Source organism: Monodelphis domestica, chromosome 2 (genome assembly GCF_027887165.1).
Source record: "Monodelphis domestica isolate mMonDom1 chromosome 2, mMonDom1.pri, whole genome shotgun sequence".
Lineage (NCBI taxonomy): Eukaryota > Metazoa > Chordata > Mammalia > Didelphimorphia > Didelphidae > Monodelphis > Monodelphis domestica.
In genome coordinates, this window is record NC_077228.1 from 504,332,090 (window position 1) to 504,357,432 (window position 25,343).

At 34.5% G+C, this 25,343-nt stretch overlaps 1 protein-coding gene across 1 annotated transcript in view; it reads right to left on the reverse strand.

The window, feature by feature from the left end:
* Nucleotides 1–695: 695 nt before the first annotated feature.
* SUZ12 (SUZ12 polycomb repressive complex 2 subunit) overlaps nt 696–25,343 on the reverse strand; it is a 39,380-nt gene continuing 14,732 nt past the window's right edge. Inside the window, exons 5-16 of the mRNA XM_007485570.3 lie at nt 23,488–23,537; nt 17,338–17,423; nt 12,009–12,240; nt 11,392–11,494; nt 8,984–9,089; nt 7,681–7,858; nt 7,134–7,225; nt 6,895–7,038; nt 6,213–6,370; nt 4,796–4,994; nt 4,176–4,255; nt 696–3,016 (exon numbers count right to left, since the gene is read on the reverse strand). Of these exons, the coding sequence (XP_007485632.2) occupies nt 2,671–3,016; nt 4,176–4,255; nt 4,796–4,994; nt 6,213–6,370; nt 6,895–7,038; nt 7,134–7,225; nt 7,681–7,858; nt 8,984–9,089; nt 11,392–11,494; nt 12,009–12,240; nt 17,338–17,423; nt 23,488–23,537 (1,774 nt within the window). The 3' untranslated portion in view covers nt 696–2,670. The remainder of the gene's footprint in view (nt 3,017–4,175; nt 4,256–4,795; nt 4,995–6,212; nt 6,371–6,894; nt 7,039–7,133; nt 7,226–7,680; nt 7,859–8,983; nt 9,090–11,391; nt 11,495–12,008; nt 12,241–17,337; nt 17,424–23,487; nt 23,538–25,343) is intronic.

Consider the following 25,343-nt stretch of genomic DNA (forward strand, 5'->3'; position numbering starts at 1 on the left):
TCCCCTCGGCAGTCTTAAGCGAAAGGTTGTATTTATTAAGTCTGGTAAGCTTTGTTCCCCTTTTCCTATATTGCCCCTGATCTTCTCTGCTAATACTATTAAGCTAAAAAGGGAGAGGATCACTTCTTTAGATCCTTTGATGGTTTTAGAATGAATTCAGGACCCAAAAGTTCTTTCCCCTCCTTTCCCAAGAAGATTGTTTCCTTCCTTCAACCAGCTGGCTCTTGGTGCTACAGTTCAAGAACCACAGAAGAGAGCTTGCATATAACTCCCAAAGCAGCTTTTCTCAGGGGAATTTCAGAAATGTTCACAAACATACTTTTTCAAGAAAAGCAAAAGTTCTTTATAGTCAATAAGGCAAAAACCAGTTAATTCCCCCTTTTTTATGGCCAGCTTTATATGCTTTAAGAATAACAAATATAACAGTGGCGTCACAAAATTCTTAAATAATCACTCTTGAATTACAAGCATAAAAATTTCCTCCTTTTTGGTAAAGTTCTAAATTAAATATAAGAAATATAAAACAGAAACATAGCAAAATATTTTCTGCTTAAGAAGCCAGTAATATTAATGGTACTCTATAAAATGAAATAAATTGTGAATTTTGAACCCTGGTGGCCTGTATACAAACTAGATCCTGATAAACTGTTAGTAGCACTGTTTAAGTCCATAGAGAAAAAAGAAGAGAAAACAGCTTTTATATTATTGAACTTTATGTACAAAATCATTTGATTTCAAATAAACATTTAATGTAAAAACAAAGGTCCATTTCAACAACTGAACTTTTTCCATTTTAAAACACATCAACTGTACCATTCAAATGCTGACCAGCTTACATGATTTCTTCAAAATCTCTTATCAAGGGTACATATAGAAAAGGCATCTTTTTATAAATAGAAACAAAGGGATTTTTTCAGCTTTTATTATAAGATGACATAAAAAGTTTACTCAACAGAAGTAATTTCATTACTATTTTTGGGGGGGATCACCAACTTTTGTGCAAACAATGCTAGCCTTCTTTTAAGCATTAAGAGCATAACTGCTTAAGAAATGACATAAGCAATAATTCTAGTCCTACATCTCCCCTAAAATAATCTATTTTTTACATATGTGCACAGCTTTAGCAAATTAAAGCCAGAGAGAAATGCTTGAGATCCACTATCCGGAGGCATAACTTGAGTTACAAGAACTCATTGCTGGAGAGCTGAAAACTCAAGGAGTCTGTAATGAAAGCTGCAGTTTCCCTCTTTCCTATTTTTACACAAAAATCAGTGACTAGGAACTTAATACTGGATGACAAATCACATCCACACCATTAGTTAAATAGTCTCACAGTTAAACACATCTTAAAGACCAATCAAATCAGTATTTACATTTTATAAATTTCTGAAGACACCATTAGAAAGCTTATATATCCCTTCACTAAACAAAATAGGGAGCTGCATCTGATGGTGGAGGAATGAAATAAAAAATTAAAAATACCTGTATTTACAGCAGCATTGTTCCTTTATAAATAAAGAATATGAAAAGGATAATAAAAAATTGAGGTGACATCTCTCAACCACAGTGCTTGGAGCTGGAATAAAAACTCATTGGTGCTGACATTGTGCCAGTAGTGAAACAACTTCCCACTAGAGAAAATTCAACTGTCAATGTTTGCAAGGAAAGGGTGAATGAAACTGCTCAGGCCTGTTCAGAAGAGCTTGCATGGAGTGCAGACTGGGGTCGTAGCACACTCACATGTGAAACAAATTCTCCATCTTGCCCCTTTTCAAATCGGCATTGTAAAGTCCCACATTCCATTCTTCACTCAGTATGCTATGATACAATGATGATGAGAAAATGTGGACACCTGAATTTTCAATGTAGAGTGACTTAATTATAAAAGAAAAATAATAGCAAAACATTCAAGTTTAAAAGAATCCACTGGGTGAGCACAATGCATCAAAATTATCCACATAAAAATACACTGCCAGTAACAAAACAAATAACTCAGCCTGGTATCTCATTACAATATATCAGAGGTGAAAAGTCTAGGATCTTCCCCAATAGGCACAAGTCAAGGAAGAGCTAGCTTGTCTTTTGGAAAAAGATCGCTGAATCAGTCTGATATACAACTATGTCCAAATTTGTGACTCTTCATTAAAAATTGATAAATGATTTCAAGAGGCAAGGATCAAGGTTGGACTCAAAAATAGTAATGTGCATAATTTTGCCAAAATTTAATTGGATGTCTAAATTGCTTAAAATGTGAATTATATTCCAATTCCCACCCCAATGTATCTCACAATTATATAGTAGGAAAACAAGTCACAAAAGCAAAAAACTTATAATTTATATATGTAAGTTTTTTATATTATCAATTCAATAGGTTTCATAAGACATTAATCGCTCGAGTTACAAAAAGCTTTTTAGGAAGTATTGCTCTTCATGCTCAAACGGGAGAATATTGTGATGGCATCACTACAACTGATATACATGTATTACTTGCATAATGAAGCCAAGTGAACCCTGATACAATGTCTTTGTTGAAATCATTTACTTCATCTAACAGTGCCTGGTTGGAACCTATGATTTACAAAATAAAACAGAAGAGAAGCTCTTCCAAGAGTGTATTCCCCGGAACGGTTTTTCAGTGTCTGTCCATCACACGGGATTGAACATTGCCTTTCAGAGTTTTTGTTTCTTACTCTGTTTTGAAACCCCTGAGACAGTGTCGGCGTCTGAGCTCCTCTCCCTCGGGTGAATGTCACTGTACCCATTGGAGGTCCCATTCTGCTCCTCGGTGGACTCTTCGCTTGTGGGGAAAGCAGCATCTCCTTTGTCCAATTTCTGCTGCATCTCACGGAGCTTGGTAACAGCTTTGTCTATTGACATTATGCTAATGAGATTAAAGTCATGCATGCTGACCAGGTGAAGCATGAAGTTTCGACAGAGATTCTTCTTAATGATTTTCTGTCCATAATTCTCTACAAACAGCATACAGGCATGATTCATTTGATTGTCAGCAATAAACCTGTGTAACAGAAAACATGGCACACCATCAACAAGGTACTAAGAATCCAGTGCCTGAGTTAGAAATGCCTTTTGGGAGGTCTCGGGAACCATGCAGAGAACATGCTGAAACAATGTCACTTGTTTAAATGGTTGCTCATTTTACTATTTAGGTTCTCACCAATGTTTACAAAGTGTCATTCCCAACATATACTGATGGCTAACAAACAGGATATTGGCTTTTTGCAATTTCTCTTTTCCTTCTGCCTTCTTCCCAGGCTGCATGCCAGAATATATGACTATAATATTCCCCAGCCCTGCTGAGTATATTAAGCAGTCCTCTATATGGAGCTGAGGCATTTGGTTTGGACCAAAAGGAACCTGTGCTGATAGAGACCAAGGAGCTCAGAGGGAAAAGCCAGAGACACAAATAAATGGAAAATAGGGATAAGGCAGAGAAAATGGGGCATATATGGAAGGGCCAACAGAAGAGTCAAAGAGAGCTTACAGACAAGGGATAAAAGCACATGAATGCCAAAGCTACTTTCTAGTTGATAGCAGGGAGCCACTGTAGTTTACTGAGGAAGAGATTAAAGCTGGGCCTGGGAAAATGGTTTTGGCAACTGGAAAATGGATTTGAAAGGATGGAGGGCTTAAAGGCAGAAAGACCAATTAGGAGGCTATTTGCAAATTCAGGTAAGAACGAGAAATGGCTGTTTGAGGATCGTGTTGGAGAAGAGACAGTTTTGGGGAAAACTCAATAATGAAAGGGGATAATTTTAGTCTTGTAACTTAAGGGAAGAAACTGAAATTAATTGAAGAAAAAACTTTTGCAGATGCCATTTTTTTTAAATTGCTGAACACTTTTGCCTTCACATCAAAAAATTAATTACATTTCATTTCACTGAAATTGTTTTTTTCTTTTCATTTAATGATTAAATTCATAGTCAAAGGAGCATGAGATCATAAATACAAAACTGGAAGAAGAGGAAAGGAAAGGAATTTATATGGCACCTGCTATGGGCCAGGCATTGTGATAAAGCACTTGGAAGTTAGTCTTAGAAAAGTTAAAAGTATCAATAAAAACCAAGTATAATTTTATATTCTTACCACAGTAATCAAATCAGCATAGTAGCAAATTAAAGAAATGTAATATTTATAAATGATTTCAAAAAACCCACCCATGCTTCATGACATGTAGATTCCATAATTTCATCACTTCTTTCTCTCCTTCATTAACATCAGAAAATTCTTCAATTTGCTAAAAATGCAAAAAAATTAAATGAAGAGTAAGTACAAGGAGGAAAGGGGATTTTGTGGAAGTATTTTTATTACCTAAGCCATCTATAGTTAATTGTTTCAGAAAAAAATGATACATTCTTATTAAAGTTATCAAAATGTATGGAGGCAGTCAAAATATATTTCCTTTTTAAATATCACCCAAGAAATTTGCACAAGGCATCAATACTTTAAAAACAATGATTAAAATATTAAATTCTGAAGTATGTTAAATTGACATCAATCTAACCAAAATCTAATTAATAAAATCCTCAGACTGCCCAAGTTAAGATATAAAAAAGTGTGTAACAGCTCTTGGAATGAGATCCCTGTATATGAAGCATGCAAATGTACAAGGCTAAGTCTTCCATTCTATTTTGTCACATTTGTGTGTTATAAATCATCGATCTCTCAAACCCCAAATCCCTGAATATGCAATGGCATATGCTAGAAGTCTCTTAAGAAAAATGTAAAGATTATTTTAAAGGGATAATGTTAAGGAAATATTAAAGATGCAAATTACAGTAATGGTTTTCTCTCTTAGCCATTCGGGGTCCTTTTCATCTTCACTATCTACTTCCATCTCCTGTGGGCGAAGTGGTAAACAAGTATCACTGTGGAAATAGAGTCGATTGTGCCCGCTGCTGTATGTTCGCTGCTGTTCGACTTCTCCGTCTTCAGATTCAAGAAATTCAGACATGCTTGCTTTTGTACGTTTTGGTCTGTTGAAATAACCACAAAAATTAAATATAAATTATTACATGTAGCTATTAGTGTAACAAGAATACTTAAAAGAGAACTGAAAAAAAGAGCCATAAGTGAGCCAATTATATGCCACTTGCACAATATTAAAAAATCCTTTTCTATCTGTATTATATACTTGCTATTTTACTATTACAGCACTTAGATAAAAGGTGTTGATTTTAGAAAGAGAAAGGAAGAGGGAAGGGGAAAAGATAAAATGAAGACAGGTAGAAGAGGAATAAAAAGAGGAAGGATTTAGAACCTACCTAAACCTAAAACTGGCCATAAGGAGCTTTATTGGGGAATATACAAAATAGTGCAGATGAAAACACGATAATTTCCCTTCATTTTTAGCTCAGTATACAGACTAGCGTGACAGGAACATGACAGGAACCTAACTAACCACTAAAACATGCATTGGAAGTCAATCTCATGCTACTGTCCAGTTAATATTATGATTTTTAATCAAGAATAAAACAATTATGCAGTCACATTTGGAGCTAGAAAGAGCCTTAAGACAATTTAGTACAGTGTGTTCATTTTTTAGGATGAAGCAACAAGTATAGAAAAGTGAAATTACTTGGCTAATGTCACAAAAATTAGATGGCAATAGTAGAGATGGTAAATCAGAACGTGTTCTCTGTATTCTCAACGCACTATGCCAAAATTCTTTGTGTTCCATGCATGCCACTGCCTTCCCACTACTCTAGTAAAATATTTATTCCTAAGGCTCCCCATATAGATGTGAAGGTAAAAGATAACTTTCGACCAAGGAAGAATTCTAGAAAGACACTATTATTGCAATAATGATGGTCTGAAGTTCACATAAACAATTTTTAAAAGGTGAAAAATCTGTGCAGTTGTGCTAGATGACCTTAGTTCCTGAAATCTAGCTACTTTTAATACTGTACCAAATAACTGCATCCTCTCCCCACATGGTGCATTTGTCCTTCATTTAAATTTTCATATTTACTTCAGCAAACTGAAGAGTTTTTATGTTAAGAGAAGTAAAAAGTATGTAGTCTAAATGTCTCAAATAGACTATCACAATGCAAACAGAAACATTAACTTTTGCAAATTTGAACTGCAAAAAGTTTCCACCTAAAAAAGTGTTTTCTTCCAACAATCTTCTATTTCTTCCAAAAATGGCCAATCAGGAAAAAGTCAATCACTTTCTGCTTGCCCCTTTTACCTACCTACATACAAGAATGTGTGTGATAGGAGTTCTCTTTACCGGCCCATTACGACTAAAAGCAAATCCAGGTTGACGATGAATATCCTGAGGATTTCCTGCATAGGATCCATCATAACACTCGTTGATAGAAACATCTATTCTAGCACCTTTTGGATGATACTGTAACAAATATTAAACCAATTAAAAAACATGCCACTTCACCAATTCTAAAGTTTAATATTATTATCAAAAGTTAATTTTTCTCCTAACACAAGGAATGCATGATCACCATTTAACCAACTGAAATTTGTAGAACACTTAGCACACTGCCACCAGGCATACAGATCCTACATAGAAATATTATTCCTTTCTTCCCTCCCCCTTCCACTAAATCTAACCTAATAAATAGCTTTTCCAATCCAAAGTTTTAGAAACAAGAATTTGTAGCCAAATGTGATTTCAACGCGGGGGAAAAAAAGGTTCAAAATCTAACTAATGAACTCATTTTTTGAGACTTTTAGGAACAAAATTTTAATATAAAGAAAACATTCAACACCCCTTTAAGTGTAAAAACATTATCTTTAAAATACTGATGAAAAAAGTTTGGCTTTATTTTTAAATCATGCTTTAATTTACTTATTCTGTTTGGCATATTTCACATGCATATTTAATTTCCTAAAAACTAAAAAAGAAAGCTTACTTACGACATAATTGAAGATAAATCTGCTGTGACAGAGTTTAAGATGTTTGAGTAAACTATAAAGCTTGCGGCAATTCAATGTGCACCAAGGGCAATGCAAGTCATCTCTGGCTTCAGTTTGTTGTCTTGTATTGTTGTTATAAAGGAACTGGAAAATAGGGGAGTGCAAAACTTGGTCTGTTTTAAAATATTTAACTAGCTCATCCCCATTTCTAAGAACTAAGTCAGCTTAATAAATCTTACCTGGTAAAATATTCTTAATTTTTGTCTGGGTTCATTTAAAATATCCTTTTCTTTTCTTGTTTGTAGGTCTGAAGATAATGATTCTTTTACAGCTGAAAATTGATCATTTCCAGTTAATAAAATATGATGGCTCAACAAAGACAAATTTAATGACAAAATTAAGATGCTAGAAGAATACTATACTAAAACTTCAACTTTTGTTTTCACATAATTCTTGCTCTCATGTTTGTTTCTGCTGATTATATTAAATAGGTACTTTCACTGACTTAGATCCTCTTGCTTTACAACAAAATACAATGAAACCACATGTGGACCTAATTAATAAAAACTAAACTTGAATCTTAAGAGCTAAAAAAATATATCTTCATTGTAGAAGGGGAGAAGAAATAGTATGGAACGTTGTACACTGTCAAGACTTGTAAGATACATCGATTTTGCTCAACAATTTCAAAAACATCTGTTACACGAGAACAATCACATGGGGGTGATGGTATCAAGAAATGTCAGGTAGTCTTGTCTCTAACATCATGATGAAATGTTTGCTTACCTATAGTCTGAGGGGGTTTAACAGAACCAGGCTTATTTTCTTGAGGGAGACTCTCTGAATTTCTGGTTGCAAGAGGTTTTGCTATAGGAGCTGTAGATTTATCATTGGTGTCTCCTGTCCAACGAAGTGTGAACTGCAACGTAGGTCCCTGAGAAAATGTTTCAAATGGAGGTAGCCTCTAAAAAAAAAAGAAAGAAAGAAAAATAAGATTCTGATGCTAAATAATGTATAAGAATTATTCATTTATATACAAATCACTAGTCCTTCCCTCTGGTCTCAATGAAATTGTCTTTTTAGCTTCTGATTTTTTTCTAGATATTATTCTTTCCTGGCATTCTTCCAAAGACTACCTACCTTTCAAATACCCAACCAAAAAAACTTTGATTTGACCTTCTGTTCCTTGTAGTTACAGCCAGATTCAATGAATAGATCATTTTCACCTCTAATAACATGAACTTCACTTTTAAATTAGAAGATTTTTTTGCCCTTGTTCTCCTCTTAAAGGGACTATCTGCTTCCTTATACTAACATTGTGGCTACTGCTTGCCACATAAATTATCTTATATCCTCGGTCTCTTTTATTTCTATGACTGCTTCCTTCCCTCAACCCCAATTGTGAGAACTCAAGGTTTCTATTCTACATTAAAGCTCCAAAATGGATATCAGACTTTTCAACTTTCAAATCAAACCTATAGCTATTAGACTAAATTTTATTTGAAAGGGAATAAGAAGCTACTTAAGATTTCTAAAGAGTAGAAACATGATTTGAGCTGTGTAAAATGAATATTAATCTGGAAGCTGAGAAAAGATCTACAATAAGAAACCATTGGGCTGATAGGACTATAATCCTCTTCCTTATTTGTAAAATATATTGTCAACAAGACTTTTCTGGAGGTTAATAGGACATTCTAGATTGAGCACTCAGTATATATTCTTACTAATATCATTATAATCAGGGACCACATAAAATTGGCACAATTTCTATAAATCATTTTTAAAGGTTAAATGAATGCATTGTCCTACTTTCCAAGTTACAAAACTTAACCTCACAATTTCTATCCTTAATACATGTAAGTTCTAACTGATACAGCCTAAGTATTAAAATGGCACCCACAAAACATTAAAAGAATCAGAGAAAGAAAACACAATCGTATGGGATGACTTTTCTATGGAAGATTTAGGAAAAGATATATGCACAAATCATACTAGATAAGGAGATATAATCTGTTAAATAATACACACACACACACAGATAGAATGCTCATATCAAGATCTACCAGAAAACAGAATTTTAACTACATACTTTCCCATCAAGAATGGTTTCCCACGTTGCTCTTTTCTTACTGATTGGACATTCTTCCATTTCTTGCATGGCTACTTCATATTCTCCATCTAGAAGCTGCAAGCGCCTAATAGACAAACGCTTTGAATTAAGCTCAGTTCATTATTTCATAAAACTAAATAAATCATAATAAAAGGCATATCATAAAAGGTACTTTGAAAGAAATGCAAATATTTACAAAAAATTAAATAATTGTAAAGTGAAACTGAAAACATATGAACATGAAAGCTCAATTTCCACAATATCTTTATTCATAAGTTACTAGTCAAAATAAAATTTCTGTTTATTAGATCTGTATCAACTAAGGAATTAAAACATTTCACCATGAAGGACAGCAAATGGTTGCAAAAAGATAAATCTATCATACACAATAATTGCAATACTATAGACTTTGCTACTAACAGCAATACAATGATCCAGGACAATTTTGAGGGACTTATGAAAAAGGATGTTATGTTACTCACCTCCAGAGAAAGAACTGTTGGATTAGGAATGCAGATGAAAGTATATGATTTATTACTTGTATATTTGGTTATTCTCTTTTTGGGGGGTTTAATTATATTTTAGCTCTGTAAGACTGTTCACTTACAAAACTGAATATGGGAAATGTTTTGCATGATAATACAAGTATAAGCCAGAATGAATTGCATATCAGCTCCTGGAAGGGGAAGGGAAGAAGGGAGGGAGACCATATGGACCATGACTTTGGAAAACTTATGTAGAAATTATTAAAATAAGAAAAATTTTCTAAGGGATCTATGTCTAATAGATAAATAATTTACTTGCTCCAGTTTATCTATCTATAGAGTAAGGGGATTATACTACATTTCTAAAGTTCATACTGACTAACATTCTATGAATCTCATAATTATAAATACTATTCATCAATATATTTATGTATTAAAGTTTGTATTGATATTATATACATAATTCTATCAAATTGTATTAGTTTAATAACAGGCCATGTTTTTTAACTAGAGAAAAAATATAGGCTTCAGTTATTAATAAAAACATTCAATAACTTTCCCAACAAACGTGTCTGATTTAAAATAAACACAGCAAGATAAAAAGCATTTCAAATACTTTAAAATATAGCAACTTTGAAAGATTTAACAACACTGAACAGAATGACCAACCATGATACCACAGACCACAGGACTGATGGGGTACCATGGTACTTAACTCTTGAAAAAGTAGTGATGGTCTAAAGGTACAAAAATCAGACATAGTTTTATTCATGGCAAAAGTATGGATTTGCTTTGATTGACTATGCTCATTTATTAGCAAAAAAAATTTTTTTGATATCCACATAAAAGTCAAATATTTTGTAACTCATGAGTAATCCTAGTTAACATTTATGAAGCACTTCTATTTGCCATGATAAATGTTAGGAATTCAAAAACAAATCAACACAATTCCTGCCCTCAAGAAGCCTTCATTTTACTAGGAGATAATCAAGATAATCAATAAAGTTAAGTGTAGCAAAAAATAAGGTGGAAAGTAAGGGTTAAAAAAAGAGGGATAAAAGCAACTCTTCCCTCACCTCCAAAGGTAAGATCTCTGAACATATTACTAACCTTATTAAGTGAAATCATGCAGGGTTGTAAAAGCAAATTGTCAGATCTTCTCACCATTGGGCTAAGCAACAAGGGAGAATAATTCAGCTTTCACTCTCATTCTTGGTTCAGCTACCTCTCTAGACCAAATGTATACCACCACTGTACTATCTCCCATTGGCTAGTAGCAAATGATGACAAATGCAACTATGCAGGCTTGGCTAGTGGATCACTTTCCACTAAATATCTCCAAAACTTCAGGCAGGCATTAATACAATGAACTAGAAATATAACCATTGAAAAACATTTTTCCCTGGACCAAAGCTGTCTCTAAGTCCCAAACTATAAACTGGAAACTAAATCCTAAATGTAGGGGTCATTTATTCAAATAACTATCACAAATCCTGCTTTCAATTTCTTTGAATACCATAGGGTTACCCTACAATATTGAATTGGTCCAACAACTTATTTACTTACACTATATTCTGTGTTTGTCTATGGACAGGGATAATAGATGATAATCAAGTGTATGAATAGCTAAGAAAAATCCTGGAAATTTCCTAATATTTAATACAATATCATATCTTATAGGCATTCAAGAAAGATTTTTTTTTTTTATGCTGAGACAGAAAAGTAGAAATAAATCCCGTCTTACAATAAATGTTCAATTCTACATGTATATGATTAGAATAAAGCAAATGAACTTAAAATCTAGTGACTCACTAGGTTTAATACCAATAACAATTATGGTTTAGCATTTTTAAATACCTAGAGTTTATGGGGAACTTCATTTTTACCACAAGTTCCTATTACCTGTTTTTATCAAATACAGTCATCTGTGCTACAAAAGTCTTTTCCCCATCTTCACGATTTGAAGAGTTTCGTTTTCTTCTGGCTGGAAGTTCTTCATTGACATCTAAATTTGAAAAGCATCTCTCTCATAATTCAAATACATAGATTAAATGAATAAGCCAAGTTAAATTTGAAAGCAAAGGTTCTCTTAGCAATAAGGCATGGAGAAATCTCATCTTTCAAAAAAATATTTATAAACTCCTCAGTAATAATACTTGTTGCATGAACTTTGATGGAAACCATTTTCACTGCATACCCAACAGTTATGTTCAAAGTAAATATGTTGGGATAAGACAAAAAATTATCCTAAGGCATAAGAGCTAAGATTTAAATTTCTCAAGTTAAAGAACTTGATAAAATTTTAAGACTGTTATACTAGGTTATAATACATATATAAAAACATTTAAATACATGTAATACAATTGAAACAGATGTTTTTCTATTAGAAGCATAGATTATTTAAAAAAACCTTATTAACAATACTCAATCATTTAAAAGAATGATGAGATCAAGTAAACTTCCCAAGAAACGAGGTATATTCTATCTACAGAAAGAAATCTGAGTGCTATCAAAATTACCTATATTTTCATTGGTTTCTCCATTAATCATCCCATTAAACTCTCTTCTTCCTGGACGAGTCACTCTAAATAGCAATGAGTAAGACTTCACCATATGGCTATTACTAGGTTCAAATTCATTACTTGAAACAGCAAGGGATGGACAGTTTCCTGGTTTTGTTTGGTTGAGGTCTGGATTCAAAGGCACCTGCTTTTTACCTGTAGGAACTTGCCTTATTGGACAACTTACATCCTAAAACAAAGGAAAAATACAAAATAGTAAATGGAAAATTATTTACACACATACAGCCCCCCCCCTTCCTCATGTATAAGGAGGGAAGAATAGGAAGGTTAGAGAATTTGGAACTCAATTTTTTTAAATGAATATTCAAAGTTATTTTTACATAAAATCTGGGGAAAACAAAATATTAAGTATAAGATCAGTAAAAATAATTTTAAAATTCTTTTCATATGTCAAAATGTGGTCAAGGTAAAAAACTCTTTTGAATGTTATTTACTCAGTGCTTCCAATTTCTCTCTTCTCAGTCTCTCAGTTGCATTCTCAAAATTGATTTCTCAATTCCTATACAAAGCTCATGGTCTTTTCTCCATCTTACTCTTTCTTTATGTTGACCACACTCCTCCCTTGAATAATTGATTCTTTCTAGGATTTTTAATACTATTCGCCTGCCCAAGCACCCCCCTTCTATGTTTTTGCTGGCTCAAAATCCATTTATCTCATGCCCTAAATTTGGGTATTTCTCAAGATTATATCCCCTAGGCCAGGGACGGCAAACTTTTTAGAGACAGGGTGACAGGCCCCACACCCATCCCAGGTACCCTGCTTGCCCTGACCACTATCCTACATAGGAGAGGGAAAAAAAGAGCTCTTATTGGCTTCTGGGCAGAGGGGCAGGTGATATGAAAAAATGTTGTCAGGCATGATGGAGAGGGGAGGGATCAGTTCCAAACAGTCCCTTCTCTGCCTTTCTAGTAAAGGGGGGTGGCGTGCCAGTACATGAATGGCACTCTTCATGCTATCCTTGACACCAGTGCCATTGGTTTGCCATCACTGTCCTAGGCCCTCTTTTTCTCCAATTTTCTGAAACCTCTTTAGCTTTCATGTATTTAACTTTCATGGCTATGCAGCTGATGCCAACCCAGACCAACACAAACAGGACTAATCTTTTCCTTCAAGCCTCCCACAGCACCAATTACCTCTTGAACTTTTCAAACTGGATGATCCAGGTGACATCTTCAATTCAATGTATAAAACTGAGCTTGTCTTTTCCTTTAAATTTCCATTCTTCCAAACTTCTTTTTGTTGATAGTATTATCGTCCTTCTGGTGTCTGATTTCTTATTGCATCATCTAGTTCTCTTAACTCTCTATTACCTCACACATCAAAACAGATGCCAAATCTTGCCCTTTCTATCTTCTAAACATCACACTTCAGGTTGTTATCACTTCATAGCCTCTTAACTGGTTTCCTCATATAAAGATTCTCACTATCCGAGTAATTTTCCTTAAGTGTAGATCTGATAATGATCTTTCCTTCTCAAATCAGTAGATTAGCTTTTTAAAGATTTTTCACAACCCAATCTACCTCTCTAGCATCATTAGATATTATTCCTCCTCCCAGGACTGGAATAGATATATATTCCCAATTTACATCTGGCTGAGAGTTTTTTCTTTTCCTCTTAAGATACAATCCTGATATTGTCTCCTACAGCCTGCCTTTCCCGATCTCTTCAATTTTAATTTCACAAATTATTTTTCCTTCTGATCTCTTGAATTACTAGTGCTGTCTCCTTTCCCAAACTTCCTTATATTTAATGACTATATTTTTATATGTACTTATCTCCTCCATTAGAAATTCAAGGTGGGTAGAAACTTTTTTTTGTGCTTGGATCCTCAGCACTAAGCAGAGTGCCTTAAACTTGACTGATTGACATCTTAATGACTGATCTAATAACCATATAACAAATATTGCATATAACTAAGTAAATCTAACCATATTCTAAAAATACCAAAAGCAATCTGAAGACATACTAGAATACATTTGTGAAATACCGATCAAGGACATTTCCCAAGTTCAAGTCTATGGTTCATGATACTGTTTTTTGTTCCCCAGGACAATGGATGCAGATATGAACAGTCCACAAGACCCATAAAGCTACAAGCCTAAGCCTGTGGAACCTGTTTAAGTCTACTCCTAAAAGAACAATCCAAAGCCAAACAGCTAAGGGAACAAGTACCCAGCTATGTATGGTTAGATCATCCATAGCTACTTTCTGGAACAGGCTAAGATAGGCTATAGTACTAAAGTGCTTCTCATAATAGTTTGGATAAACTAGAGGTTAAAGCAGCAGCCTGCATTACTACCAATTTGTAATTATTTAGCAATTAGCTCACATTAGCCATGGAAGCAGCTCCTAGAATTTAGGCTATGGAAGAAGCCACAACAGAGCTCCTACAGATAGTAGCCATAGACCCACAATCTCACCAGCAGAAGGGTAGTGGTGAAGGTGGTAGCATAACTATAACCAAGACCTATAAAGGGTAGTAACTGTTTTAGCAGCTGAGAGACAGCACCCAATACACTGAGATATTGTAGCTCAAGAGGAATGAGCCCAGAGGCTATGGGTATATCCAAAGAAGTAATGCAGAATTGGTCCAGCTGGGATGACCAAAGTCTGAGGGCACAGGTGAGTGTCATTTTTATTCATTAGGGAGAAAGCCTACAGACCAAATAACCCTAACAACGGTATATAATAAGTCTTCTCCCTAAGGGAAGGGAGCACATTTCTACCCCAAGAAGAGCACATAATACCCTAGAGGCTAGGAGACCACAGGGTACACTGCTCCAGATCCACAATAAAAATCTGTTTTGCTTGCCAAGGAGAAGGTCTGAGGCTAGTTCTTTCTAGAAAGGCACTAAGGAGCACTTGGCCCAGAAGTGCTCAGAAGGAAAGGTAACATGGGCAGACATGACTGACTACTGTGGCTTCATTACATGGCCTAGGAATGCCACCATTGCTTTCAATAATATCTTTGTCCTGGGTCTGTGTCACTGCAGTTTACAAGCAAACTGGCCTCAAAAGTAACAAGAAAACAAAGTATTCTATGATCAACTTGTACATTTAAAGTGAAACTATGAGGGAGAGACTAAAATTTCATTTGATAGCAAAGATTTTCTGGGAAGCCCAATACCTCTAAATCCAAAGGTATGAACTAGATTAGGAGGAATGTGGTTGGTAACACTACAAAACACCTAAACTTGAGAGACCAGTAAGGGGACTAAAAAGTACAGGTGGGAAGCAACTTTGGAAAAGGCTTAGACAGGAACTATTAGGGCACTTTTGACAGGAGCTTTTGTCCAGGCAAGGTGGACTCCAAGGAGGAAAGGGCAAACAGCAGATGTTTATTTGCCTGGCTATGGGGACTTTGGACCAGCTTTCTTTCCAGATGCAAAGTTGTGCCCATTATGTTTTAACCTTTCCTCTATTTCTAACTTGTTTCTGTGTAATGACAACCATGCCTCCAGCTCTGGTCAAATGCCATTGTAACATGTTGCTTTTCAATTAATATTGTGAAGCAGTTAAGTCCATACACTTGAATCTCATATTTTCATGAAATGTGGAAGAAATGACAATTCAGGGAACAAGTAAAGGAGATACAATGAAATGGAATGAATTACCTCTTAAAAACTCAAAGATTGCCTTTCATACTTAAAATAACTGAATTCATATAATTGCTTCCAAACTAATTATACTTGATTTTTAAATGATTCCTACTGGGTAACTTGGTAGCTCAGTGGATTGAGAGTTAGGCCTAGAGATTCAAATCTGGTCTCAAAAACACTTCCTAGCTGTGTGACCCTGTACAAGTTACTTAAGCCCCACTGCCTAGCCCTTACCACTCTTCTGGTTGGAACCAATACACAATATTGATTCCAAGACAGAAAGTAAGGGTTTAAAATAAATAAATGAATGAATGAATTAATGATTCCTACTTGCAAATGGTCCCCAACACTCTGCCACTGGTACTCTATGTCATAACCAATTATCAATACTCATACCCAGAGTTGTAGGTAGAAATATGGAGGTGAAATATTTACCTTCACATAACCCAAATGCATCATTTCAGCTAAGTTACAAATCTTATCTTCTTTGGATTACCCCAATTAGCACTGATTAAAATTAAGTATTGATTCACAAGACTAAAATACAAACCTTATGAATCTTACCAAACTAAAAGTCTTGGTGCATAAGGCCTATGTATCTAAGAGGATCAGCTTACTTAATTACAGAGAGGCTCATGCCCATCACCAGCATATTTTTTTTTGGCCAAGAAGCTTTCAGAACACAGGGAGATGAGAAGAGAGAGGTGCTGGAGACTACATCGTGAAAACATATTCATACAAATAAAGAGAGCATACCTTGTAATATATAAACTTAAATTTTATTTTTGAAGGCTTAGGTTAGATGCCAACTCCTCTATGAAGTCTTTTTTCTATTATCAAAGATAAAGTTTGTCTCTAAGGCTGTGTTGACAAACCTATGGCATGTGTGCCAGAGCAAACTGCTAACTTCCTCCTCTTCACATTTCTCCCAATGCCTGCCCCTCTGCCCAGTAGCCCAATTGGAGTGCTTCCTCCCTCCCCTGTGTCTGGGGTAAGAGTGGCTCACATTTGGTGTGAGGGTTGCAGTTTGGGCACTTTGTCTCTAAAAACTTTGCCATCACTGTCCTAAAGCAGTGATGGCGAACCTATAGCATTTGCCAAAGATGGCACAGCACCCAGGTCATTACTAGAAAGGCAGAGGGACTCAGGCGGAGCTGCTCCCCTCCCCTTCTTCACCTGCCTAATGATATTTTTTCATATCCCCCACCCCTTTGCCTCTCCTCCGATGGGTGTGTACAGAGTTTGGGGGGGGGGTGGTGCACGAAGCAGTGCTCAAGTTACTTCCCTCCCCCTCTCTATACTCATTGAGGACACTCCTCACTTCACCTATCCCTCCACCCAGCAGCCCAATGGGAGCACCTCCTCTCTCCCCTGTTAGGGATGGGACAAAGTGTGCCTAGTGCTTTGGGCGAGTGGGGTCTGGCACTCCATCTGTAAAAGGTTCACCATTACTGCTCTATGGCATCTCTTTTTTTACAGCATTTTGTCTAGAATTTTACAGTTTTGTTATATTCAGGTCTTATTCTCTTGGGCACACCTTATTTCCCAAATTAAGTCATAAGGTATTAAGAATCTTATGATTCATGCTGTTGGGACTAGCACAGTATGTATTCATTCACAGTAACATTCTGCTAAAGCTAGCAACATAATAATCGTATATATTACCTTTCGCTTTTTGTGGCATACTTTAACAAGTAGAACTTCCAGGGTAACAGAATTTTGTTCATTCTCTGAATTTTGTGATGGCTTATCTAAACAGAAAAATCAACAGTTTAAATTATTTTGAAAACAATACAATATTTTACTAATTACCATTTAAAAATCTACTGAAATTTTTTTCCCAAACAAATTCAGAAAATTTCTAAAAAATTAAATCAATTTTCTAAATAGTTGAATGATACATGTAAAAAAGATATATTATTTGCTTTCTCAATGGGTGGGAGGAAGAAGGTGGGAGGGAACTTGAAACTGAAAATAACCACCAACAAAATTTTAGACTTGGAAATAGAATGTTAAATGTGTTTTAATCTATTTAAGTATTTCTTGTACTGTTTCAAAATAACATGTTTTAATTTTAACACGTATGGCTACAAACCCAGCATCAAACTCCTATGAAATATGCTTTTAGACTCACAAGTTAAAACACTTTTGAAAGACAGTAGTACCTACAGACTCCCTTTAAATGTGCTTCTCATATGAATTATTTCCTGTACTATAAATAGTATAGTTGTAGAGAAGGCTTTACCTCTGTGGGAAAAGCCTAAAAACTTTCATCCCCACCACTTTTTTTTTGGTCCCATGAATTGGTACCTCAGAATTGTTTTGATTTGACTATCTCTATTTGTGATTTAGAATATTTGTTTTCATGTCTATTGATACTTATTACTCCTGAAAATTGCCCATTCATATTCTTTGACCATTAATCTATTGAGAAATCACCCTTATTCTGGTACTATTAAGGCCACCTAACATTTTTCCTTTCTTTCTTTTGCTTTTTTAAACCTTTACCTTCATCTTAGAATAAATACAGGGTATTGGTTCTAAGGCAGAAGAGTGCTAAGGGCTAGGCATTGGGGGGGTTAAGTGACTTGCCTAGGGTCACAGCTAGAATGTCTGAGGCCAGATTTGAACCTAGGGACCTCCCATCTCTGAGCCTGACTGAATCCATGGTCCCCTCCATTTTTTTCAATTTCAATCTTGATATACTTGACTATTTATTTTTCTACTACTATAAAAGATTTCTTTGATAGTTTGATTGGTATGAATTGAATAGGTAAATTTAATTGGCAGAGAGGAGTCAAGCCTTGAGTTAGGAAGACCCAAGTTCAAATCTGGCCTTAAACTTACTAGCTATATGACCCTGGGCAAATAAGTCAATTAATCCTGTTTTGTCTCATTTTCCTTTTCCGTTAAATAAGCTGAAGAAAGAAATGTTAAGTCACTTGACAAAGATATACTTTGCCAAGAAAACCCCAAATGGGATCATGAAAAGTCAAACATGAAAAGACTCAACAAATTGCATTTTTATTCTATTTGATGCCTATAAGCAATTAATATTTCTCTAATTCTTTAGATGTCTTTAATTGGATGAAGTTTTATAACTGCATTTTCATGTCCTGTGTGTGTCTCGACAGGTGGACTCCTAAATATGGTTGGTAGTTATTTTAAATGAAATTTCCCTATTTATTACTTCTGGCTTTTTTTTTTTGGAGGGGGAGTACTGTGCAGAAATACTGATGATTTATGTGGGTTTATTTTATATCCTGCTATAGTTGTTGGTTTGATTAGATGTTTAGTTGCTTCTCTGGAGATCTCTAAGTAAACTATCATCTCATCTATGAAAAGTGAATTTTTATTTCTTCAAATTCTTTTTGTCATTGCTAGAGCTGGCTTTTTTAGCACCATGTTGAATAGTAATAGTTATAATGGACATTCCTGCTTCACGGCTGATCTTAATGGAAAGTCTTCTAGCTTATCCCCATTACAAATAATGCTTTGTCTTGGTTTTAGAAATATCATTTTAAGGAAAATTCATGTACTTGAGTGTTTTAAATAGGAATAGATGTTGTATCTTGTCAAACTTTCAGCATTTATTGAAATGTGACTTTTGTAGTTATGGATATGTTCAGTTCATTTTCTTAATACTGAACTAGCTCCATATTCTTGGCATAAATCCAGCCTGGTCACAGATCTTTGCAATATACTGCTTTCATCTTCCTGCTAGTATTTGCATCAGTCTTCTTTAGGGAAATTGGTCTAGTTTTTCTTCTTTACTTTGAGGCCTTCCAATTTAGAGATCAGATTTGCATTTGTGGTATAGAAGTAATTTGGTAAGATTTTTCTTTCTTTTTAACAGTTTATGCAATACAGTGATTAGTAAATGTGTAGAATTTGCATGTAAATTTATTCAGTCCCGTGTTTTTTGTTTTTATTATGATGTGATAACTTTCAAGACAGCTCTTCAATCATGTTGAACAAAGGTAACAATAAGAAACCCTTTATAAACTGAAAGGCTAGTCAACTGACCTTCAGAAACTAAACAGGAATAATGAGAACTCAAGACCTGTGATTTCATCAATATAGGGAGTTCCTATTAAGGAAACCTACCAATGTAAATATCCACTTTCTCCAAAGTTTACAATCTTAAGAGAGGGGGAGGGGACCTGAGAAGTTAAATGAGCTGTGCACGGACATGCAGCCATATTTTTAAAATGCCTTCCAAACTCTAACATCAAGTTTCCTCCCTCTTCAATATTCAAAGAAAATATTAAGCAATGCAAAATTTTAATAGGCTTTTAGAATAAATGGTTTTAATGCTTTATAAAAGGTTTTAAGGGAAGTTAGCTGTACATGAATGATCAAAACATAAAAACTATAGATCACTGGGCTTCAGAGTCTCTAAAGCAATCCAACTAATATGGTTAATTCTAAATGCTTAGGAATAGGTTACTAAAATTTTGTTCTTAATTTTTATTTAAGTAAATCCTCTTTTACATTTCATTGTAGCTATAATCCCTAGTCAACCTAAGAAAAATGAATATATTTTTTTAAACCCTTACCTTCCATCTTGCTTGGAGTCAATACCATGTATTGGCTCCAAGGCAGAAGAGTGGTAAGGGTAGGCAATGGGGGTCAAGTGACTTGCCCAGGGTCACACAGCTGGGAAGTGTCTGAGGCCAGATTTGAACCTAGGACCTCCCATATCTCTAGGCCTGGCTCTCAATCCACTGAGCTACACAGCTGCCCCCAAAAATTTTAAAAGAAAACTCAACTTTGTTCCTAGCCCTGAAAAAAAATCCAGAGGAACATTAAGATACAAAACAATGCTTATTAGGGTTTCAATAATTTTCTAAAAATGTGGCTTTCTTTTCTTCTGCTAAAAAGCTTGGTGTGATCACCCCACAGCTGTCATGTGTGATGTGCTTTTTCATTTAGTCTTTCAACTACTCTAAACTTTTTAGAGCTAATATACTCATCTTTTTAAAATTTCATTTAAAAATTACTATAAAAGATGAACATGATATTCTGAATGGCTTAGTATATTCATTAAAAAGTCCTATATTTCAGCAGTTTGGATTCCATTACTCATTCTTATATTCCTTGCCATTCATCCCTTGCCATTATCATTGCACAGGCTAATCAACAAGCCTACAATGCATTTTCTTCTCTACTATTTATTTCTCAGAGATCTGACCATCTTCTACATGAGGTATTCCTGTCCTTCCCCTTCCCCTCATTAACTTGTATTTATTTGGTGTATATATTTCTCAATCATCTGTCTGCCCTGTCTCCTTTATAGAATAAGTCCCTAGGGGCTCACTCTGTTTCTGAGAACTCTATATTTATTTGTACCCACAGGGTCTAGCTCCATATTAGGTGCTAAATAAATGCTTTTTTAAAAACTGATCATTATAAGCATATATCATTACCTTGATCTCACCATATCAAATTCTTTTTTTCTTAAACCCTTATGTTCCACCTTAGAATCAATACTATGTATTGGTCCTAAAGCAGAAGAGTGGTAAGGGCTAGGCAATGGGGGTTAAGTGACTTGCCCATGGTCACACAGATAGAAGTGTTTCAGATTCAGGAAGAGGCCAGATTTGAACCTTCCATCTCTAGATCTGGCTCTCAATCCAGTGAGCAACCCAGCTGACCCTTTCTTATCAAATTTTCTAAAAACTAAGGAAGGGTAAAAAAAAGGATACTACAAATAAAAATGAACATGGTGAAAAACCCAAGCTACTTTAAGAATGGTATATACAAGATAAAAACCATAGTAGTTTTTAGAACTAAAATAGTAGAACATCCTAGAGTTCTAATTTCATGAAATACCTGCCAAGCAATTTCCATTTTTTAAAAAATTGAGTAAAACAAGCATACATGGAAAAATCAGATAGTAGGGATCCTAATATGGGGCCTTCTTGAACTATTATCTTTGTTTTTAATGCAAAAAAAAAATTCTACAAAAGTCAAATGATAAACGTAGGGAAGAAATATCCAATTTCCCCCAAACAATATTAATTCTAATAAGCTATTTATAGGGAATTATTTCATAGGAAAGAAAACTAAAGGCTATTTTTTCTTCTTTTGCAGCACTGAAATAGCTTTACAAGCGTATGTTTACATCAAAATTTTCAAAGAAAAAAGGAAGAACTTTTAATCCGTGCCTTTGGAAATTTTTTTTGATGTTTGTGGTATAATTTTTAAAGAAAAATTAACTTATTTAATTATTACATTTACTCTTAAAATGCCTTCTAAGATAAGACAATTTAACTAGGTCCCTGTAAAGTGCTAAATGAACTGATTAAATTTAGAGATCTTTTTAATTCATAAGGGCATCAAATACTCGAAAATTAGTTCATAGTAACCCAACAGAACAAATTGAATTAACAAAGAGTATTTCCAAAAAAATGTGCTGAATTGAAAAATTGTCACTATTTCTTAAAGTGGACTAGAAAACAAAAAGATTTAAAATAGTAACTTTTGGTTAATTTCTATACAGTTAACTGTATAGCCAATAAATTTCTCAACTAGAGATATGCCAAAAATGGCTGGAGGGATCATTTATTTATTCCTGAAAAAGATTCTGATGAGATAACCCAGTGTCAATCAAACTGTTAACTATTATTTAAAACACTCAACTAGAATTGAACTAGAAGAACTCAACTACCTATTGACAGGTAGTAGGCATGAAAATGTCAAAAAAAGACAGTTCCTGACTTCTTCAACCTCAAGGACCTTAGAATACAAACCAAATACAAAGTATATCATTATCTGGGGAAGAGAAGACCAGTAACTATAGGGATCAGAACTAAATTTTAATTAGCTTTCTGAACATACTATCAAAACCCCCAAAATACAGATGTACATCCTAACGCCTTTTCTTCTGTTGAAAGACACATGAATTATCATAAATATGCCTGTAGATTTTAGAACAGAAGTAGGTCATTAAGGTGATTCTAGGCAATAATTCTTTTTGTCAAGGAAAATAAGCACTTTAGGGTTATAAATTTTTATGATGAATAATTACCAACTCGAAGATGAATACATAGCATGTTCATCTCCAATATACCCACAAAGACCTCTATATTCTATAAAGGTGAATTATAAGCTTTCCCACTTTTGTACTACCCAACACATATCTTATATTAACGCACTGATATGTAACAATGTATAAGATGATACCCAAGTCTTTTCCTTAGCTCAAGATTCTGTAATTTTGACATTGCTCTCTCAGGGTATGATCACTAAAATGATGGTTATGTAGATATAGTTTTATGCCGCATGTTTATAAAGTTTTTCTAATAGTATTAAAGGATACTTGAAACAGCAGAATGATTTACATGGATTAAAGATGAGAGCTGAAATTGGACCAATTCAAAGATTATACAACTGATATTGAGATGAGCATAAGACAGATGAAGCAAACTGATTTTTTATCAAGACTGGACTGCATTATTAGAATTGATGTCTAGCCTTAATGCCAATGCCAAAATGTAACTGAAAATTTAAATAGGTAACAAAAAGGCAATTAGAAAATAAGGCTGAAGTCCACAATATTTTAGACTCTCTTAAGTTCATAGATAGGCACTTTAGCTTGAATCTTCCAGAGGAACACAAGCAACAACTAGAAACTAACTAGTCAATAAGTTCATCTCTGGAGAAATAAAGGAATTTTTAAAAATATTCACTGAATAATCATCATAAGTAATTTTAGAATTACTAGGAAAGGAGAGAGGGTATTTTACACATGTATAAAAATCATTTTTCTGTGGGAATGCCAACATTATTAAACTTTTAAAAGGTACATACCATTTTTGTGGAAGAAACCAGTAAATGTAAGCTGTAGATGAGCTGACAAGCTAAACAAAGAAAAGGAAAAATTAGGATGTGTGCTCAAAGTTCATGATGACAAGATTGGTTAATTAAATTCCCTGTAAAGTACTCGGGATTGTGACGTGCAAAAATGGAAAAAAAAATAAGGTTTTTTACTGGCCAAGTATACTCTCTACCCCCTCATTCCTGATTTTTAAATAAATTTACTTCTGGCTCATGTTCTACTTGGCCTATCTTTTTAAAGAGAAAACCAAGAAGATGAATGTTTTCACATAGATAATAATTCTCTTTTGCTATAAGAAGTTAGAAAAAGAAAACAGATGATCCAAGGAGATTACTTTTCTGTGCTTTAGTTTCCCTATTGGCAAAAAGGGGATATTTGCCGTTCTGTTTTCAAAGGGATGCTGTTAAGGACAAGTGAAACTATCTAAACTATTTTGTGTTGTAGTCTAAGGATATAAAAATTTCACAATTTTTTGCAAAACATTTAATTACTCTCTTCTTTAAATTATGATGGCCATAAATGTATAAACACTGCTTCAGAGTCAATTCACTGGGAACAATTTTGTTTTCAATATGTACATTTTAATTCTCATTTAAAAGGACAATGAAAAGAAGAAAGCATTTAGATGATCGTTTTAAAGGTTTTAAACTAGGAAAGAAAATTACAGAAGACAGATGAAATACTGAGCAAAATTTCAATCACATAAGATATCTTCTATAATCTCAGAGTTAACTCTTGAAGAGCTAAGAATAAGACCTCAGAATCAGCTGATTAGGTGGTCACACTAAGCATTTGGTTTCAGGTTGTTGCAAGGGATTAAGTAAAGGGGTAGATGTTGAGAAAATGAAGGTAAAAGGCTATTCATTCAAGAAGTTGGTCATGAAAGAAAGGCGAGAGACACTTTAAAATAAAATTTTCCATGAGAGTGTTAAACTGTTCATTTTTGCAAAAAGAGGAGGCATCAGCAGAAAAGGAATGCTGCTGTGAGAGATTAAAGATGTAAGATCCTAGAAGGAACAGAGCACAGGTAGAAGGGTTGGCCTTAGAGAGACTAACTTTCCTTTGAGGAAAGGGAAGGACTGAGAAACTGGGTTTGAAGGCAGGTCTTCTGAGGTAAAGGTAGGTGGTGAGAGTGAGCTCACCCTAGATGACCTCAATCTTGGTGAAGTAGGGCTATTTGTACAGAGCTGAATGGGGAAGGGTCTTAAAGAGAATGAAAGGTTGAAATTCCTGCTTTTGGAAATGCAACAAGGACTACAATGCTGATAGATAAAAGGATTTCTGGGCAACAATGAGACCCTAAAATGTTTTATAACATTTTGAATAAAACACAGGCATATATATGGCCATTAAACTAAAGTGAGATGAGAAAAATAAGATTATATACACTTTTAAGTTTTAAGGGTCCAATGTCAGCCATTTAGCCCAACCCTGTCATTTTGCAGATGAGGAAACTGAAGCTTAGAAATTATATTAGCTATCATTCTATTTCCTCTTGAAAAAATAGGACAATTTTATATAAATGCAAAAATGTCTCATTTTATACTGCTAATTTTGATGTGTTGATTTAATCCAAACTGCATCTAATTACGGTAAAGTGAGTAGGGGGCAAGAATTCTTGCATAACCTTTGCCTAAACTAGGCCTCAAAATCGTAACTGTAATTTTACCAAAGTTTCAGAAGTTACTGTTTCCTAATTCCAAAGCATGAGGTCAAACACAACATACCAAGTAGTTAAGATAAGCCATTTGACTTATCTGTAGTAGGTATAAATATACCTTGAAGGACTTTAGCTTTTAAACATCAAGGCCCTTAGATAACTACTACC